Genomic DNA, 18,741 nt, shown 5'->3' on the forward strand with positions numbered 1-18,741 from the left:
ACCGGCGTGAAGTTTCTGAATGATTGTCACATAAATTATAAATTCTAATATATTAATATTATTTTCTTAGTCACTTAGTTATATGTGTATAGAAATATTTATTGCGAAAACTTCTTTTGAGATGTGCAAATTGTTGCCCTTTAACCTAGTAATAGCAAGATTATCATACTGACTCACTTTACAAAAAATTGACAAGAACTTGTAAAGAAATTCTATTAAAATTATTCGAAATAATGTTACATTATTACTTAATATTTAAATATAACAAATGGTTAAATTATTTTTCTTTTTACATTTAAATAATTAACTGAATTAAAAACAACATCGAGATCTTTCATTACCAAATGTATAAGTTATGTCAATGCTATCAAAATATAAGCTGATAGGGTTCAATTATAGTTATCATGCGGCCTTCTTAAAGATTAATTGTGCAGTTTAAATACACCTGTGATAAAATATTATATAAACAGTTGTACTGCTGACCTTAATACCCTATTATAACATATTTAACTACATATATATACATCTTTGGAATGTATTAAGCATAATTGCACTAACCTTTTCATATACACTTTGAGTATAATTTTGCCATGAGTCAATTTTAAAAGTAGACGATTTCTTTGGCACCTTAAGGTAATGCTGTACTTTAAATAAAGAATTATTTAATACAAAGAATTAAAATCAAAGTAAAGACGAATGAAAACTATATTCAGAAAAACGACGTGCCAATAACAGGTGTAGTTACCCCGCGTTTGATTCCAGAGACGTTATAAGATACAAGTTATAAATAATCCGGTCTGGTTCATTCATGGCCCGGTCGTGCAAAGGGTTCGGACCAACAAAAACTCTACCATCATTGCGTATAATGATATACCTAATAGAGACAACAATGCATCTCGTTCAAACACAATGGACCACCAATTTCGTCGAATTATTACTTTTGTATGGATAAAAAAATGATACAAAAACATATGGATAGCAATGTAGGAAGTGGTTTTAATTAATTTATTGATTTCTATTGGTAACAGACTTGTTTTTTTTTTTAAAGTTAAAATATGTCTTAATAAAAAAGTACTTGCAAATTGCTGTTAATTAAAAAACTAGCTGTCGCCGGCGACTCCGTCCGCGCGGAATTAAAAAAATCTTAATAAGTAGCCTATGTGTTCTGCCAGACTATGTTCTACATCTGTGCCAAATTTCATCAATATCCGTTGAGCCGTTCCAGAGATACCTTCAAACAAACATCCATCCATCTAAACATTCGCATTTATAATATTAGTAAGGTAGCAGTCTCCCCGGGTATCTAAGATTTACAATATAGGTTATCCTATTAGGTAAATTTTGTATAGCTTTCTTTAGATTCCCGTCTTCTACTTCACCAAATAAATGAAAAAAATACGTGCAAATATGATGGAAAACTAAAAGTTAATTATGAGATGAAATAGTTAATGATTCAGTTAAATACAGTGAAATTATAAACTAACGAAGTTCATAATCGGATTAAGTAAACGACAATTACCTTGCTACTTAGCCTTTAGTGAAATTCAAATTATCAATTGAGTAATGGCATATACTTTGTTACATCTAAAGTAGATATTAAGAAGTTAAGTAACTCACAAGTAAAGGGCACACGCGTTAAGTAATTGTCAGTTTGTCAGACCATGGATTGTGACAATGAGGTGTTGCGGCAACACTGACGAATGACGTACGTATGTAATACATAAAGGCAGCTATAATTAGCTTGAAATGGAACCACATAATTGCAGGAAACCCAGATTCGGATTTAGAATAAGCACAAACATGAGAAGCCTAGTGAAGATAAATTTCAGCGCGCTTTTTTATTAAGACAAAAAGGTTTAGTAATGGGATACCTTAAGAGACTAACTCTTTACGGATCAAAAAATTTATCGCGTTACAAAATAGTTATACTAATAAACTTATAACTTAAAATAAATTAGGTATCTTCTTACTAGTATTATCAATGCGAGAGTTTAGATGTATGGATGGATGTTAGAAAGTATGTGCAGAACGGCTCAACGGTTCTTGATGAAATTTGACTTATATGAAAAACTTAGTCTGGAAGAACACTCAGGCTACTAATTAAGTTTAGCTACTAGCTTTAAACTAACTTGAACTTGACTTGCAATCTGCAGGTCCTGCGTTCGAATCTCGTCATGTAACAATGTGTTTTACGATTTTCGATTTACACATACATTTATCTGGCGTTCAGTGAAGGAAAGCACCGTGATGCAACCTGCACATGACTGAGAAGAAATTCAATGATATGTGTGAAGTCAACCCGCATTTGGTCAGCGTAGTTGACTATGGCCTAATCACCCCGAACTTTGAGGTAGGCTCCGAGCCCTTTGGTGGGGACGTATAGTGAACTGATGATGATGATTAGCTTTAAGTCGACAGTTAGTAGGTATATAAGTTTCTCCTAAACCCAATTAAGCAGCGGCAGCATGTGAGCTCGTTATTTCACCGATATTCGTAGTATGAGTATAATAGGTAAGTAGTTACTCATTAGGTGCGTATCTTTTGCGCTAATATTAGTATAAACTGTGTGTCTACTTTGCCACGTAACTTCATTGTGTTAGTGATCTCATCTTGCGTTAGGGTTGACACAACTCTACATATCGTCGCTTCATGTACGAATAAATGAAATAAATCCAATTTAATACTCTGAGAGATGATCTTTTTGTACGACACATTTAGATTGTTTACAATACTAAAGAAAAGTTAAATTCTTGATCATGAAAATTAAGATGCTTTTTGCAAAAAAAAAGTGCAACGAAAACTTAGAAAACGTTACATACTTAGTTTGAAGTAAACGAAAATAAAGAATAATGTTTCCTTAGTTTCAGGACTTTATTAAATTTCAGTAAATGGAGTAAGTCTAAGAATTATACTATTTAAGTACTACTAGCTTTTACCCGCGACTCCGTCCGCGCGGAATAAAAAAAATGCACACAAGATAAAAAGTTTCTATGTCCGTCTCCTAGTTCTAAGCTACCTCCCCATCAATTTTCAGCTAAATCAGTTCAACCGATCTTGAGTTATAAATAGTGTAACTTAGACGACTTTCTTTTATATAAGTAGATAAGGTAATATCAGATAAGTGCCAACCCTACAGCTTAGCGCAATCTCCGATTTAATGACAACGCGTCCACATTTTCATCACTCTCCAGAAAAATGTCGTCCGTCCGGATTGACGTGGTCTAGTAGCTACAATATAACTTAAATGTACATAAATACAAAAGATCTCATCATTTGTTTGTTCCCGATAAACTAAAAAACTACTAAACCAATTTTCAAAATTCTTTCACCGTTAGAAAGCTCTTTTATTACTGCGTAACATAGGCTTTTATTTGTAAATATATCCATGCGGAGTCAGGGCGTATTACTAGTGTATACATGAGGTGTATGAGTTGTTGCGTTAGTGCGCGTGCTCGACGTGACCCACATTCCTCACTTCCTGTATCAATGAAATAATTTACAGTTTTACCGCGAAACGTGTCTCGCGCGAGGCTAAATTAATGCATTACGCGCACCATGCGTTCACTCGATAACTTTATATAAATAAGCTCACAATATTTTATATACTACCTATAAAATTTATGTAACCTAAAATAAATCTCCTAGTAGGTATATACATTTTTATCTTAAGCAATTCCTTTGGACATAGACCCTTTTTAGTCGCACTTAACTATGGTCACCTACTTTACGGTTCGATTATTGGGTTCGGCTTCCTCTGTCTCATTCATCTCTCAGGTTATTTTAGACTTCGTATGACATTTAAGAAAATGATCCAGCACTGTATTCTATTTTTACTGCAAGTTTATTTTGTTTTAAACATAATTTACATTGGAAGTTTATTAGTTCGGCGGTTAGCTGGTATCTTAAGATACGTTGAGCATTTTGCAATATCTGAGTTAAATTTTTATTGCATACCATAAAATATAGAGTAAATTATATGCTTTTTAATAGCTTCAATAATTTTAGAACGCAAACAAAAATTTATTTGTAAACTTACTAGCTGTCGCCCGCGACTCTGTCCGCGCAGCATTAAAAAAATTAATAAGTAGTCTACATGTTCTTCCAGACTAGAACATAGTGCCAAATTTCATTAAAATCGGTTGAGCCGTTTCGGAGATACCTTTGAACAAACATCCATCCATCCATCCATCTTAAAATGTCGTACTTATAATTTTAGTAAGATAAATTCGACTGACTATTTATATCCTGACCTCTAAAACACTTTGGGGAAAAATAGCAATTGAACAGCTCACTCTTCAAACAACGAACAAGAAGTCGAAACTAGGTAACACAGGAACAGAATATAAAAATTGGAAAAAAAATCATAACATAAATTTTAATCGATTTTAAAAAATATATCTATACAAGATCAAGAAGAAAGATTTGATTGTTTATATTGAATAGGCTCCTAAACTATTTAACCGATTTGACAAAATTTATTACACTGATGGGAAGCTACACTATCCCCCGGGTATCGTAGGTAGGTAGGTATTATTATACTTCTATTTAATTCCGCGCTCACAAAATCGCGTCCAACTTCAACATTGCTGTATTTATAAAATAGATTAAGTATATAAGACATGAACAATTACTTCAAATGTATAGTAGAGCAGTAAATCAATTATTCCAGATTAACAACACACTAGCTGTTACTATTGTTGTACTGTTCTTAAATACTATGGGATTCCCTGGTCGTCTGATGACACAAATTGTCTAATTAACAAGGAATGGAGACGCCATCTTAATTCCTCGTCTCTTAGGTCATGGACCATAATATTTAAGCTCTTCTTATGTGCTAATTGGCAATTGACCTAGGGAATGGATTATACTTAATTTAATAGTATTCCATTAAGATATCACGTTATTAACGTTGTTAAAAATTATTGTTGGTAAAAATTATATTACGTTTTTGTATGCAATAAATTAAGGAAAGCGTGCAGTGCATTTATTTGCGAAAGGATCTTCTAATTTCTCGTTTTTGTTTCTTTTTTAATCCATATTTTTTATCTGTGGTCACATTTTTATTTGTCATATTCTGTAATTCGTGCAATATTCGTTCTTTAATGATAACATTATTTTCTTCCAAGTAACAGAACTGCTCACATTTTATTTTCGATTGTTTATAAGTTTCATCGAAGTTAACTAAAAAAACTTTTCCGTATAACCCTTTGCCTTCATAAAAAGTTATTTATTAACAACATATAAGGGCATTCACAAATTAAAAAAAGTAGTTATAAGATGAAATCTATCATAGCAATTATATGGCACACTTTCGATTACATGTCCACTGATTAAAATAACGATCTCTCTGCTTAAGCTATCAAATAAAAACATTAGGCTTACGACACACTAGTGCTTAATGATACAGCAAAGTATTTTTTTCTTTCAATATGTATTTTGTTTATTATTACTAAGAGAATATACTCAGTTAATTCATTTAACTTTTTTTTAGAAGGTTGGTGCTAAAGTCCACGACCACACAGAAGACAGACGTGAAGTGGAAGCAATTCCGCGTTTCGTCTGATGAGTATGGTACCGGGGCCTAATTTTAGTCCTCTTTCCCTTCCCGCCCTTTTCTTAATAGGAAAGGATGGGAAGGGGAAGTGGATTTGGCGGAAGAGGGGCCGCATAGGAAGGATAAATATCCTCTTTCTGTGCGTCCCCTTCTCCGTTAATTAAAGGTAGGCAACGCATCTGCATTTGCGGATGTCTATGGGCAACGGTCGCCTCGCTATTGCGACGAATCCAGGTGGCCGTTTGCTCGTTTGCCATCTTATGATATAAAAAAAAGAGTTTGCGATTATACGACATTGATAGTTGGTATTTATGTACATAAAAATAATTTTCAGTTTTCACTTAATTGATCATTTTTCTGATCATAGTGGATGATTAATAGAATTTTCTAATATCTTCTTTACATTTACAAAAATCTATTTTCATTATAATTTGTAATTACCTTAATATCTTTTCACACTGCTCACACTTCGAGGAATCCACATAAGAGTGGCTCACATCGGCCGCATCTATATGTACTACTGCAAGTACTACACTGTAGACATGTCACTGTCGTATAGTGAACATCGACAGATTCGTTAATAACCAGCTAAATAAAACTGTTTAGCTTAGCTTAGTCACAATTCCTCGTTATTAGAGGCAACATATTTGAAACATAGTTATATTTAATAAGGGAAAAATGTTTCCATTTATCAGGTTTAATTATACATTTTTGTAGCATGGTCGTCCTTGCATAATTTTTATTGGATTTGGCGCTGACAATTTATAAATTGCCGAGAACCAAAAGATTGCGTTTTTGTGTGTGATTGTGACTGAGACTAGTGAGATTATAAACCGATGCATTTCGCCATTTTACAGTGACAGAGTTTTCTTAGAAAGCAGGGCGCAGTAGCAATTACATGGAAGAGTTAAATGTAAGCGTTTAGCAAAACAGTGGTGTAGGTTGTGCGCATGCGCAGTGCAATAAATTCTCAGTAAACTATTGATAGATTTCTACATTATATAAGAAATACTTAATTATAAGTTACGTTAAACTTCCAGCAGTATTTTTTACAATGTATGAATTTCTTGTTAATTCATTAATGCGCGGTTGTGTGACTGCCCAAAGCGTTGGATAGAAAGGGGCGCCACTGGACTGCGAATTACACTCTTACTTAACCCTGTTAACCCTCCAATGCATGGTAAAAAAAGAAGGCGACGTAGAATTCTCGACCAGGGCGTTAGAATATCTACTGTGGGCTTAGTACGAATATTTGTGACAATCTCTAATGTATCATCTTCGACAAAAATTGTATTAAAATTAGTGCAGCGCCTCCTATCAGGCTTAAAGTATACTAAAAATCTCATACATGTAGACGATTGCCACGAATATTCTTGCTACGCCAAATTTTTGTCCTTATTCCACAGTGCGGTTATCGTAATAAGGTTTCGTTACTTAAATTTATTATTAGTCAGTTTTCAGTCGTCATGTCACTTTCACGGAATGCATAAATCTCTTCTCTGGCCTACCACACCTTATGCCCATTCATATTTAAATACTTTAAAGAGCAAATTTTTGTTATTTCTCTCATTAGATTATTTATAGTGTTCTGAGACTAGGAGAGACAAGTCACAGTATAACACGAAAATATCACAAGAAAATTAAAAAGTCAAATCAAGCGAATTGGTCATAAATATCAGCGTGCGACATTAATTGAAACGTCAAAGGGCTGCGCTCTCCTGTCTGTTTGTCTGTATGTCAATCATTATTTAATTAGAGAGCGCGACGGGCGCGACCCGAATGCGTGACACTGTATTACTATGTTGACTATAATGTACATATTTATTTGGGACTAGACCAAATGTTCTTGATCAAGTCTACTGCAACGAGTGTACTGTCCGAGCCTCGTGATGCAAGGATATAATATTAGTTTAGAAGATTTCCGTTGCCGTTGTTTGCCGAAGTGCCTGAAGAATAAAATTGACCTTAAAACAATCTTAAGCAACGCACGGTTTAAAGAACTTTCCACACAAGGTAGTTTATCATAGTCACCTAATCATGCATCTGTTGGTGACTGGTCGTGTGAAATCCGTGGTCTGTCTGTCCGTCGTATTACATCACGGTACAGCCGCAGTCGCACAGTAAACACCGCTGCTCTATTTGTGTGACGAATGACTTTATTTTTAAACATTAATTATGTGCAAGCTGTGTTATAAATAATTCAAACGTGCCATGAAATATACGAGTTTGTTTCTTATTTAAGTTGTTGCAATCATGCTAGGTCCAGACGATAATTAAATGTTAATTTCTTATTACTTTTAGGTTAGATTTATTCGACAAATGATTTAATTATCGAGGTGTTAAAAACTTAAATACATTTTGAAATATTGCAGTGATACATTAATGTTCGTCTTTCTGTCTGTCTTCTATTTAGTAAGGGGGCGACTTCGTTACATCTGTTAGCATACGTCTGACGGGATTGTGATAAACGGCCGCCATTATTGGCTAACTAGATGTCGCCAACATCGGGGTTATATTGATAACAAGCTCTGTTTTAAAGTGACATTTATAAATGTCAGTCTAGGTCGTAGGCTGGTCTACTAGATTCCATCATCAAGTATCTGCATGTTTTGTACTTGAGACTTAATTTAGCGGATTTTTATACTTTGGCTATAGGGAAAAACTTAGCTAAAGCAATTGACTGAAGGCAAAAAAATCATCAAATGATTCCAAAAAATACAGTTAATATTTGTTTTAAAGAAATAATTATTTTACACACATCAAACAAATTAGGAATGAAATAAGTAAATATCTGATAAGACTAGTCACTTTCACGTCTGCATAACCAATCGAAACTAGAACCAGACGTAAGATTCTTTGCTTAGATATTATAATAAAACGTGGCCATTGCAACTGCAGTCAACCGGCGCAGGCGCATATCTTTGGCATGAGCCAGCATTGGCCGAGCCTCCTATTGGCATGCTAAAGGGAATGCCAGACAGACAGGCGGTCTCAGATGCGACGCACATGGGTCGTCACACTCTCTGCAAACTTTCTAATTCATACATTATAATTCTAATGCTATCGTAATTAGGTTGTGTTTCGTATGAGCGAATGTTTATGTATTGTAAGGCTCGCTAGACTAAGCGGCGGGTTTGAGGGCATTTATTTGAATAATAAAGCTATGATAGTTCAGTGACTGGGATAGTGAGGCCTAACGGGCAACTATGTTGATACCGTAGTTTGCTGGTAATTATCCTTGAGTTAATTCGACAATTCCTTTGTCAGTCAATTAACAAATAGTTAGTTGGCTATCTTTTCTTTTTATTATTATTATTCTTTCGTTAAAATAGATTTGGTTATTAAAAAAAAATATTAAATTATTCGTTCGCATATAAATGAATTTTGGAAAATTGCCAGCGTTGCTTTTTCCGCCCAATTTCATGACAACAACTAAATTAAAGTATTTCAAACAATTACTTTTTAAGTATAAATCTATATGTCATTCTTTCAAAAGTTCAATATTTTTAAAAGTAAACATCGCTGATATAAAGTCTTAAATCTTATCTTACTTCTTACTAATATTATAATTGCGAATGTTTAGATGGATGGATATTTGTTTGAAGGTATCTCCAGAACGGCTCAACGGATCTAGATGAAATTTGGCACAGATGTAGAATATAGTCTGGAAGAACACAAAAGCTGCTTATTAAGTTTTTTGATTCCACGCGGACAGAGTCTCGGGAGACAGCTAGTCATTAAATATTTCATACGTGTGACATTGTCATGTCATCGTTGAGTCCCGCATTCATTTCTGTAGATACTATCAAGTGATTAGAAACAAACAGCTAATTACAACAACAATGTTACAATTAAATGGCGAGAGAAAGTTAATTCAAACTTATTGTTTTGTTTTCATTCACCAATTGTATTACGAAACTGCTTGTTAAATACCACATTAGAGATAACAATAAAAAAATATTATTAATAAAATAACAAGTAGAAATAAATAACAATAATTTATTTATTAATATTTTATTTAATTCTTTGCTTTAGCATCAGGTGGGGGCAGATGTAGCTTGGCGGCGAGGTCATCGGGCACGTCGAGGTATGTACGCTCCAGGCCCACGGTGAGGATCAGGGCCCTCAGACGGTCCACTTCTACTGCGTCACCCTCACTCGACCACACCGTCATCGAGGAGTTGAGGGATGCTGTCTCCCGGAGTAAGTCTAAGATCACTGGCTGGCTATTTGATGCTAGACCAGCACGCACCTAACAAATAGACGAGTGTAAAGAAAGCAGAAGATATGGAAGACAATATAACATAAAGTTTTAATTCTGCTAACTTCGTTCAACCATTAATTGTTTTTGATTTGAAAGTTTGACACACAGTTAGTAGTCATGAAATAAAATTTACTATGTACCTACCTACCTTAAGATTACAATTACAGTCTCTTGTTTACTGTCAAAAAGGATGATGAACCTAAGTGTAGATTTAGTATCATAAACTAACAGTAAGTGACTGCTAAGGGAATCATTAAATGACTACATGCGGGTAGCTGCCTTTCCCTGTTTATATGTAACTAAAAAATGAGAGAGTAGACTCTGACCGGAAATGTGACGGTTTGGTTCACGTGTTCGTTGACGAGACGCAGCATGGTGCCGATCTGGTCCCTACTGTATTCTCCTTCAGTGATGTTTCCGCCGTAGTTGGTCGTCCAACCTACGGAGAGCACGGCGCGCGGATGCTTCGCCCCCAGATTCAGGAACTTCAAGGGGTCCACGGGAGTAGTGGTAGCGTTCACTGGACCCGGTAAGATGTCTGCGTTCAGCCACAATGGGAATGTAATCTGAAATATGTGCGTACGAAATTTAGTAGTATAGTTATCACTGGTGTCTCCGAAATTCACTCTTTTGCTAGGAAAAGCAAAGAAATTCAAAAATTTACATTTGCAATATTTATAACGCGTGTTTAAATAATAATTTACAAGTTTATCTAACTAAATTATTGTCATTGTTATCAGAGAAGAAATCAATTCATGTCCATTCATTCAATCTAGACGCCAGCATATCTATGAATTCATGACTCTTTAAATTACGCTCGTTAAATAATAATTGCTTTGGGCACATTTAGGCAATTAAAATCGGCCGCTGGCAACTCCCGTTCTGACATTGACAGATGTCAAGCGAACATAGCTCCTGTCACTTTGTTATAAGCACTACAATGACAAATAAATGTACTGTGTTGCTAGTTAAATAATTTTGTACTTTGGTAGGTCGTCTTAGAGTTTAATTTGCGTTGCATTTGTTGTTGAAACAGCTAATTTAGGGATGACGAAGCGTGTGAATTGTTTGAATTATGCTTATCAAAGTGTCTTTTCTAATAAAATACAAACTTTTACTCGTATAATTTAAATATTATGTAAAAGGAGTAAATTAAAATGATTAAATATGCAATATTAAAAAATTAAAATTGTTTTTATCTGGTAAAAGTACAGTTACTTTACAATAAGCTAAAAATTTTAATGACGATGTAAGATTTAATCAAACAACAGCGTCTAATAAAACCTAACCTAAACTCGGTTTAAAAAACTTGACTGCGATGTCGAAAGAAATTAACTTCAGTAAGAAATGAACATGTATGGCCAAGGCTATCAGTGGGCCTAGCACAAATATTTGTAATAATTGCCTTCTTATCGTCACTGAAATTATGTCAAAATTAGTATGAGATTTTCGGTGTACTTTACGGCTAAAAGGGGGCACTGCACAAATTTTGTCGATAACATACCATGGCTCAAACAAACATTTGTGTTCGGCCCACTCAACCGGTGGGCATAAGTCAACTTAAATAATTATAACAGCTCCTAGCGCCCCCTTATAAACGACAAAAATGTCGCGAAATCCTCTTTGTACTGTAAGTGTCATGTAATTTTTTCTTATATGTCATTTTCTATGTCTAAGTAGGTTTCATATACATTTTGACAAAACGAACCGCGATAGCAGCGCCTATCACCGTTTCAGATATCCTTGTTTGACTATATAACGAACTAACCATTCAGTTGTCAGTGTCATAAAATGGACGCTTGTGTAGATTGATATTAAACTATTATAATTAAGATTGAAACTATAAAGTTTTTGCGCTTGTAGTTGGGTTTAATGGCATCATAAAATTATTTTTATAGCCGATGTCCTTTTCGATGTTCGTCAGGAATGTATTTCAGGGTAATAAAAATGCTCAGTCCATTGTCTTCACAGAAGATTCAGATGTCACAATTACGTAAGTTCAACTACAATGCTTAACTAGCTATGTAGATGAGTGAACATATCGGTTATATTGTAGCCAAGAAATTAAAACAACCGACTTACTTGAGCGCTTTCAACAAACTACGACTTCGGTATCTTTTTTCATAAAAATGCAGTGATATTTTAATAAATACCGCTTACCTCGGGCTTACTGAACTGAGCGATTTGATCCTGCGATTTCTCGAATGCTTCAATACTCTTAAAATCGAGCTTAACGCCTTTCTGCTTCGAGTTACCGTTATTATATTGCGCCACGGCGGTCAGGAAGTCACCGAGGGTGAGGTCCGAAGTGGTGGCCGGAGGGTGCGCCATAACCGGTATCGCTGGACCATCCTTACCATTTATGTGGCCTAGTACAATGTCTGCTTCTAGCATGGAGACATCGCCTGCAAGCGTACATAGTGATTAACTTTTTATAATATTTCCAGTTACATAACATAGAGATGTCAGTATCAGAATGTCCAAATAGATTTATTTTATAGATTTTTATTTGTAAATATTCTTTAATCTTTATTGCTAAAGGCTTGTTTGCTTTGATGTGGAATTAAATAAATATCAGAAAAAAATGTTGACTAAAGCTTTAAATAAATCTTAATTGGTTTTGTATACATTAAGTATACAGTTCTATCAGTAACCGGAAGATGGTGCTTTAATTACATTTCTGTGATTACGGATAATGTTCCGTCTGACCGGAAAGATTATTTTGCCACATTCTTCCTGAACTGAGTAAATCTATTGTTCAAAGTCGTATCGTTTGCGGCCGAGCTTCGAACTGCGTTCAGTTTTAACTCGTGGAGCCTAAATCTGTCACAATAATTGTTATTAATTGCTCACAGTTCTGAGAACGAGGCGTTCGAGCGGCGAAAGTGGACACAGTCTGATGGAAGTCAACTGTTTAACGCAAATTCATTGTATTGTTTAGCATACACTTGTTAGCCTCTCACAAAGAATATTATAATGTGTAGTCTAAGCTGTCAATATATTTTATTGGAAAACGGAAGTTTGTTGATAAAATCAGTGTACTTGGTGGCGGTAAATGCAGCTAATATTAAATTGTTTCAATCATATTGTACAGCTTTAATAACATACTCTGTGGTCCGATTTGCTTATGTAACTTGAGAATAGTGCCGCTTAAAACACAACATTGTTTCCTTACATTACCCAGTTCCTGCGTCCGTTCAATGACTTGTGTGTATTTGTAATCGAAACAGATTAAACTATTAGAGAAAAAAATCTTTGGGGACAGTCTGAAGATGTTTGCTAAAAAATGATGATTGGGTTGGTTTCTTTAACCATAATAATTTCCTACTTACTAGCTAAAGCAGCGTCTAGGTAGGTCTTATTATTAACAGCGTGGGCCCAGGTTACTGTAGTCAAGTTCTTCATTATTTCTTCTTCTGCAGCAATTGGAGTGGCTGAAAATAATATTCTTCTATGTTCAAATAATTCTTTCACATATTTTTTATTCTTTATATTTTTTTTACTATGCCGAATAATTATTCAAATACATTTTTTATATATTTTACCGTTAACTACAAATTTTCCTACCATAAACAGTAAAAATGGTAGTAACAATTGCGGTACTGGCAACATCGAACGCTGTCATAACAAAACATGACGCTAAACAATTTTATCGTGTTTAATTTTAGCGCACTGTAAATATTTATACACAAACCTTATTCGATGTCCCAAAATCACGTAAAACGGGAGTTAAATAACTCAAACAAAGCTGTACGATCAAGTCTCTTTCGCAATTAAAGTGATTTCTGCTTATTGCAATGTCAAAACATGTGCTTTGCTTCACTGTCAAGTTCGTAACTGAAGACAGATTATAAAATACGCTTAGTTTACAAAAATGGCTCTAATTGAATAGTTTTTTTTAGTATTACTGTTACGTGTCTTAAGAATAAAATGTTAACCTTAATAATAGTAATGTAACTTTTGAATTTTAAGTTTCCCTTTCATTTTAAAATGGGAACGAAATTCCCAATTTTTGTAATGTAGAACAGAACTAACCTGATGATTTTAAGACCTAGACTTCAAAGAAAGATGCAAATCTAGTACCAGTCAACGTAAACAAATTGTGAGACGAGCGTAATAGCGAAAGCAATGTCCAGATAGAATGTTTCTTTGATGTAGATCCGTATTGTGGTAATTATTAAAGTTAGATTTTGAGGTCAAATGTTTGTGGGATAATTGTTTTTACAATTTTACATAATAAGGTTTATTTTGATGATTAGAGTTTTTTCATAAATCATTAATGGTAGGCGGGAATTTTATTACTGTCATCTAGTGTCCACCAATTCACGTTATTATTAACAATTCTCATGTAATCGACACATATCGAAAACATAATTTTTTATATTTCTTAGACTTATATATTTCCTCTAATATGTATCAGGAAATATTCTGCATGATTATAATTGGAATATGAGTGGTAATGTTTAAGTTCAAAGGCGTTTCAGTTTGTTTATCTGTGGCCACTCATTGACAGCAAAGGCAAAAGCAATGTAAACGCGCTGCCACCGAGATGTGAAACATTCGCTCTTTGCTCTTCGATGCTTATCTCATCCGGAAATTCTTCGCAAATTGCCGTTGAATCATTTGTAACTATATATTATTAATTTTCTGGGATAGTCCTAACATAAAAAAATTATAAGATGATATCAAAATGTGTACCTACATATTGCCACTTTAAAAATTATCTTGATACACAGTTGCTATCAAGGTTTTTACATCATAAATTTTAATAAGTGATTAATACTTTGTTTATTTTTTATTTTAATTATTGATATATTAAACAACTTACGTAAATACGTCGACACCAAAATTCGGTAACCTGTAACGACGATGATTCGTCATAAAAGTATCTGATATGAAAGTTTTAAAACCAAAGAGTCTTTATAAATTTAAACTATTTGTTTTGTATACTAAAAATATTAAATTAGAGCTATATATCTAAGTTAATATTTATATAGTAGTCATAATTATATGTCCTATTAGATATAAATTATAAGATATATATTAATTGTAATGACGTGTGGTTCCTATCTATATTCTTTGCTTCATATCTCCGGAGTGAGGTTATATTTGCATTGTGTTAATTTCTGTTTAACGAGTTGGTATCCTGCGGGCAACCGCAATATCCATTTATGAATTAATCCGGGGTGACATTGTTGTACCGCGCTACAAATTGCTCTAGCGGTAACAATTTAAAATAATTCTACTAAGATTAAGATCTTTCAAGGTCAACGTATGTAGAACTAGCTCATATAATGTCGTACTAACCAAACAAAATGTAGAGTTTAATTGAGAGCCTATTTCCTTCTTTTAAAGTTTGTTAATTTGCAATCTAAATCTGTATTTAATCGGCAGTTAAAAGATTAATAATAATGAAAACAGGAAAGGTCATCTGGATTTGTATCAACTCGTTCCACAGATAAAATATAGAATTACTTATCGAATAACATGTCAATTGAACTGCATTTATTATGCCTCCCCTTATGATAAGAGGTAGCCTCTTATAATTATAAAACGTTTAGAAAATATTCAAAGTACTTTAAAGATTGGTAGAAATGATTTAAGGGTCTCGTAAGTTAACCATGAATTATATCAATAATCTAAAATGTAATATATAGATAGACGGGCGTTTGCGTTCAGTCTTTTAATAACACCTATAACAATCTAGACAAATTGTGTACTTTATTTAAATAATGGTAGTTGATACAATCTATAATCTCATTTTATCCATTTCCAATGCATTTAAGTTTAGCAGTTTATAACAACTAAACACTTTGTTTCAATTCTTTAAACAATTTCAAACTACGTAGTTGCAATGAAAGGAGGAAAATAGTAAATAGTGATTCAACTTTACTTAGAAATGCTTGGATACTTTGTATGCGTTAAGTTATTTCTATTTAGGTTACCACGTAATAAACTAAGTGGAATCTATATATAATATAAAGTAACGCGTATATGTTAAAATAAAATGTTACCTTAAAATTCACAATAGCAAATATTCTTTTACCCTTAAGTAATATTTTTTTTTCTAAAAATATTTTTTATATAATATATAAACTCTGTTTTATATTAATTTATAAATGAAGAAGTATTAAATTATATCATGTAATATGTTATTGAATTGTACATTTAAAAAGGGCCTTAATTCGTAACTATTTTACTCTTAAACCACGCAAAGACGCTTTTAAGAAATGTGTACTATTTACTTTAGCCAATTAAAAGTTTTATAAACGATGTACTTACCTATAACAGCCATAAGCAAATAGAATATCATGGTGGTAGCTGATGACTTGTCGCTTAGAAGAACATATTCGTGTCCTGGGCTTGGGGCAAGACAGCCGCGTGTGTCGGCGACAGGACGCGCCCCACCTGCTGATTGCTAAATTGCCCAATTGCCGGGTGACAGGTTGATTGCTGTTGATAAATTGATTTGAAGACGTACCAAGGACTGTCGAGAGGGTTACAAAGAGAGACGTTTATCTACTGAACATTGTTACCGCGTGTGTTTGCTCGTTCGCTTTTTTTTTGCAATTGTTTTTTATTTTTTTTCAGTTGAAATGATAATCTAGTGCGGAGTTGCTGGATGACACAGCCTGATGATGGCCGAGAGAGACTTAGCTAGAAAGTGAAGGTACAGACAGAAATGTCCTTTGTAAAAGAATGTATGGAAAGTAAATAATGGAAAAACCTAATTAAAAAGTGTGGTTACTTAATAACTTCTTTGTATCTTCTTTGACATAACTTTGATAAATTACTCATACAACTGTACATACATACATACAATTTATATGTTATAAGAGTATATCGCATCGCATCTATGCGCAGTTTATTAAAAAATACTTCCTTTTAACATAACATTGTAACGTTCGTTATTTACTATGTTTTAATTTAATTAATGATGACATAGATAGCTAGCTGTCGCCCGCGACTCCGTCAGCGCGAAATTAAAAAAAATACTTAATAGGCTATATGTTCTTCCAGACTATGTTCTACACCTGTGCCAAATTGCATCAAGATCCATGCAGCCGTTCTGAACATACCTTCAAACAAACATCTATCCATCCAACCATCCATGTAAATATTCGCATTTATAGGATAAGTAAAATATGAAATATGTACAAAATGATGTTTCGTATTATTTATATATTTATGTATATAAAAATAAGAACATATCTTCATCCTAACGATAAGAGTTATTTGATAGAGAGATAATTTTCAATGTCTCTGACGATATAGATTTAGTAAATCGTCAGTCAACATCACTGTAGGATTGCGTTTCCCTTTTTTAGCCTACTTCAAAAAGAAGGAGGTTATCAATTCGACTGTTTATTTATGTGTGTTACCGCGAAACTCAAAATTATTTTAATCGAAAGGATTTTGATTGCAGATGGGTCCCTTTTTTTTTTTTAAATAACTAGAAGACTAGTAGATTTTGAATTTAGCTTCAAAATGTGTTGCGAAAATTGGGACATTTTTGCTTTCAGCGCTTATCATACTAATGGTCACTATTATTAGAAGAATTTATTTTTACTCTAATTTCTTAACTGCTTTTTTTGTGTTGGGTTTGACTTTTTTTTCGATATCTTCAAGCGTTGATAAGGTTCACGTATTATACGGACTCAACCCCAATCTAATATCCTTCTAAAAACTATCGCTTCGGTATTGAGTTGTGATCTTGCCTAGTTGACGACTCGATACGGAATCAACGCGTCTGGCACCTACAGACAACTTGGCGTCAACGTATGAGACGGACATTTTCAACTAGCACGACCTCCACCAGATCTATCAGTCGTCATGGGGTTCACTAGATTTTAAGAAAAAGAAAAACGGAAGGGGAATAATGAAATAGATAGAACGGTTCGTGATAGTCAATAGGTGAATAAGCGAGTGGACAACGTGATGTACACGCGTCGTATACTTTCAACTTACAAGTTGACAAAGTCACTCTTCAGTTACACAGCAGAAAGCTGATATTTCAATGCCATACTGTGAATGCTTTTTTGATTGAGTTAGACAATAAATAAAACTAGGACACTATTTTAAAGTTTATTTATTAATTTTTTAACTTATCATATTAAAAACTTTTGTCACAAAACATATCAAAAATAAAAATTTCAATGACATCTAAGCATATAAATGTAAAATTCGTCCAAACGAAGCGTTATTACACAAGGTTTTGTTATTAATTTTTACTCGTTTTAGCACAAAAAAGTTATATTTGTGGAATGTATGATTTGTACTTATGAATAAATTTATCTTCGTTGGATCAAATAATTGAATAGCAATTATTTTCATTCTGATGTTTAACTGGATTATTTATGGGGCATAAGCATAAAAAATAAAAATTAGATATTTACAATATCATACAGAACTAACCTAATAATTTTACAATTCATTTATATGAATATTGAATGAAAATAACTTTAGGAAAAGATTATCAAACTGATCCTTTTCTGAATAGACTAAATGGCAATATTGCTTAGCGCCTGTTAAAAATTTACGGCAATCACACAGATGAGACATTAGTCGCAAATAAAATTAGGCGCTGAAAAATAAACTGAGTAAAGTCAAAAACTTTTATCATAGTGAAATGTAATCGCAGATGTTGGTCTATTGGAAATATCTTTCTAAATATAAATGTAAAATATACAAATAAGACATACAGCTTGAAAAGAAAATCATTTTATGATTTTCTTCAAAAATATATATTTATTATTTTTTAATCATACCACACTATTTTTAAAAATAAAATATATTAAATTAATATCATATATATGGCAATTGTAAATTCAAAACTATAACTACTGATATTTATCTCTTACATTTAAAAACACATACATTTTCATTTGAAAATCTTTATGAAAGGCTACTATTTCACATTTTT

The 18,741-nt window shown here is 33.3% G+C and overlaps 1 protein-coding gene across 2 annotated transcripts; it reads right to left on the bottom strand.

Annotated features, from left to right (window-relative positions):
- Positions 1–9,539: 9,539 nt before the first annotated feature.
- On the bottom strand, positions 9,540–16,288 carry LOC106719432 (protein FAM151A). 2 transcript variants are annotated; one of them, XM_014513770.2, is made up of 6 exons: positions 16,101–16,288; positions 14,647–14,676; positions 13,151–13,252; positions 11,979–12,223; positions 10,145–10,384; positions 9,540–9,806 (listed from the first exon to the last, which is right to left on the bottom strand). In XM_014513770.2, exons 1-6 carry the CDS (start codon positions 16,129–16,131, stop codon positions 9,573–9,575), a joined length of 882 nt encoding a protein of 293 aa, XP_014369256.2. In that variant the 5' UTR covers positions 16,132–16,288; the 3' UTR covers positions 9,540–9,572. The 2 variants fall into 2 exon arrangements, with proteins under 2 accessions (XP_014369256.2, XP_014369257.2); XM_014513771.2 differs by lacking the exon at positions 14,647–14,676.
- Between the last annotated feature and the right edge of the window lie 2,453 nt (positions 16,289–18,741).

The sequence above is a fragment of the Papilio machaon genome, chromosome 7 (genome assembly GCF_912999745.1).
Source record: "Papilio machaon chromosome 7, ilPapMach1.1, whole genome shotgun sequence".
In the NCBI taxonomy this organism is placed as follows: Eukaryota; Metazoa; Arthropoda; class Insecta; order Lepidoptera; family Papilionidae; genus Papilio; species Papilio machaon.